The sequence below is a fragment of the Bison bison genome, unplaced genomic scaffold (assembly GCF_000754665.1).
Source record: "Bison bison bison isolate TAMUID 2011002044 unplaced genomic scaffold, Bison_UMD1.0 scf7180017856539, whole genome shotgun sequence".
Lineage (NCBI taxonomy): Eukaryota > Metazoa > Chordata > Mammalia > Artiodactyla > Bovidae > Bison > Bison bison.
Genome location: NW_011487112.1, coordinates 89,214 through 91,952, shown reverse-complemented (window position 1 = coordinate 91,952; position 2,739 = coordinate 89,214). Strand labels below are relative to the sequence as shown.

The 2,739-nt window shown below is 56.7% G+C and overlaps 1 protein-coding gene across 1 annotated transcript in view; it reads left to right on the top strand.

The window, feature by feature from the left end:
* Positions 1-2,739, top strand: part of CELSR1 (cadherin, EGF LAG seven-pass G-type receptor 1) — a 50,759-nt gene that overhangs the window by 34,993 nt on the left and 13,027 nt on the right. Inside the window, exon 21 of the mRNA XM_010859593.1 lies at positions 62-236. Within this exon, the coding sequence (XP_010857895.1) occupies positions 62-236 (175 nt within the window). The remainder of the gene's footprint in view (positions 1-61; positions 237-2,739) is intronic.

Genomic DNA, 2,739 nt, shown 5'->3' with positions numbered 1-2,739 from the left:
GCCTGGCCGTCAGCCCACCGTGCAGGGGGAGGGCCGCACTCAGCCGCTGCCTCTCCCGCAGTTCCTGTGCACGGTGATCGCCATCCTCCTGCACTACGTCTACATGAGCACCTTCGCCTGGACCTTCGTGGAAAGCCTGCACGTCTACCGCATGCTGACCGAGGTGCGCAACATCGACGCGGGGCCCATGCGCTTCTACTACGTGGTGGGCTGGGGCATCCCGGCCATCGTCACAGGTGAGCATGCGCAGAGCGGCCACGCCCGGCCGGGGACCCGCGGGACATCGCAGGAACCCACGTCAGTGCCCCCAGGTGCTGGCAGGGGAGCTCTCTGGCCTCATCCTGGGCACCCAGCACCCACATCTGCTCACAGGAGTGTGATCACTCAGTGTCCCTGTCAGGTGTGAGCACACTGAGGGCTGGGTTCAGGCCATTCAGGGTTCTTTCTGGCACCTAACAGACAAAAACTCCCACGTCTGCCGCTTTGTGGACAGATGGGTGGGTGGATGGATGGTGAACGACGGACAGATGGGTGGGTGGATGGATGGTGAATGACGGACAGATGGGTGAGTAGATGGATGGTGAATGACTGACAGATGCGTGGGTGGACAGGTTGGTGAGTGGATGGATGGATGGGTGGATGGATGGGTGGGTAGGATGGATGGATGGATGGATAGGTAGATGAGTGGTTGGATCAGTGGGTGGAGAGATGAGTGGATGGATGGATGAATGGTTAGGATGGATGGATGGATGGGTAGATGAGTGGTTGGATCAGTGGGCGGGTGGATGGAAGAAGGAGTTAATGAACGAACAGAGCAGTGGCACTTGCTCAGCACACTTTTCTCTAAACATCAGGAAGTCAAAGTTTGCTTCCTGTGGGGAAAGATCCCCACTGGTATCACAACAGGTGAGTGGCACCCTCTCTCCTCTCAGCACCTGGGTTCTAGGGATCCAGACAGGGAGTCTGAGGCTGGGGCAGTGGGAGAAGGGGCAGTTGCTGCCCCGGGCCTCTGTCCGGCAGCCACCCTGGGGTCAGAGCCAGGGCCAGTCATCGTGCCCCCTGGTTGCCACGGCAGCATCTCCAACTGCTCTGCTCTGCTCTCTCCTGCCCTGCTCCTGCCCGGACAGTCTGGGCAATGGGCTCTCCTGTTGTGAGCCCTCTCCCTGGGCTCCCAGGGATCCTGAGTGACCATTGTCACCTCTGTCCAGGGCTGCTTGGGGGGGCAGTGGGGCCTCCCGTGCTGGCAGCCACCCCTCTTGACCCAGAGAGTGACCCTGGCAGACACAGCATGCTGCATGTCTCTGGTCAGCTCAGGAGAAAGGTGCTGAGTCAGGTGGTCTCTGAGCCCCAAAGACTGGGAAGAACAAGGGCTCAGAGCGGCTAGTTTCAGGGGCCCCCACTGCCCATCTACTGAAACCCTGAAGCCAAGACCTGGTCCTGCTTGGACACTCAGGACACTCACCTCATCTTGAATTTCATCTCCAATCTGCTCAGAGCCTCAATTATTACTTGTTTTTTTTTTTAATTAGCAAATTAACCTCAGAGACCAGAATGTCAGATTTTATTTACATTAAATTCTATGAAGAGGAGTGAAGAAGTCAGGTCGGAATTATTTGCCAATTTGCTTATTTTACAAAGCGAAGAGTTAAAGTTTGCCATCTGGTTTTCCAGGCTTCCCTGGTGGCTCAGACAGTAAAGAATCTGCCCCCAATGCAGAAGACCAGGTTCAATCCCTAAGTTGGGAAGATCCCCTGGAGGAGGGCATGGCACCCCACTGCAGTACTCTTGCCTGGAGAATCCCATGGACAGAGGAGCCTGGCGGGCTACAGTCCATGGGGTCGCAAAGAGTTAGACACAGCTGAGTGACTCACACTTTTCTGTGCCCCCAGTAAACTTAGAGTGTGGCTTCTGGTCTGTAATGTACCCCATGGCCGGTCATGCGTGGCCTGGGGCCGTAGTAGTATTTGTGATGGGAATGGAGTTCGCTGCGTGCACAGATGTCCCACCTGTAGATGAGCCCCAGTCCGATGGGCAGCCCCAGGGCCACGCTCAGGAGCCGATGTCCTGGCCAGCGTGGGCTGAGGTTTAAGCACAGGTGTTCCCACTTCAGGGCTTCTGAGACAAAGTATCACACACTGAGGGGCTTAAAAGACAAACAGAAGCTTCTTCTTTCGCAGGCCTGGAGGCCAGAGTACAGATCAAGGGGTAGGCAGGATGCTCTCTTTCGGAGGCCCTGGGAGTAGTCTGCCCCTCTGGTCCCCTGGCTGCGGCAGCCTGGCCTTGTGGCTGCGTCCCTCCCGTCTCTCCTCCCCCATGTCTGTGTCCAGACCTCCATCTCCTTCTGAGAACACCAGTCATTGGGTGGAGCTGCTGCTGCTGCGAAGTCGCTTCAGTCGTGTCCGACTCTGTGCAACCCCATAGACGGCAGCCCACCAGGCTCTGCTGCCCCTGGGATTCTCCAGGCAGGAACACTGGAGTGGGTTGGCATTTCCTTCTCCAATGCATGAAAGTGAAAAGTGAAAGTGAAGTCGCTCAGTCGTGTCCGACTCTTCGTGACCCCGTGGACTGCAGCCTACCAGGCTCCTCCGTCCATGGGATATTCCAGGCAAAAGTACTGGAGTGGGTTGCCACTGCCTTCTCCAAGGGCCCACCCTAAATCCAGGATGACCTCATCTTAGATCTCCAGCACACTTCCATCTGCCAAGACTGTATTTCTACATAAGGCCACATTCAGAGATT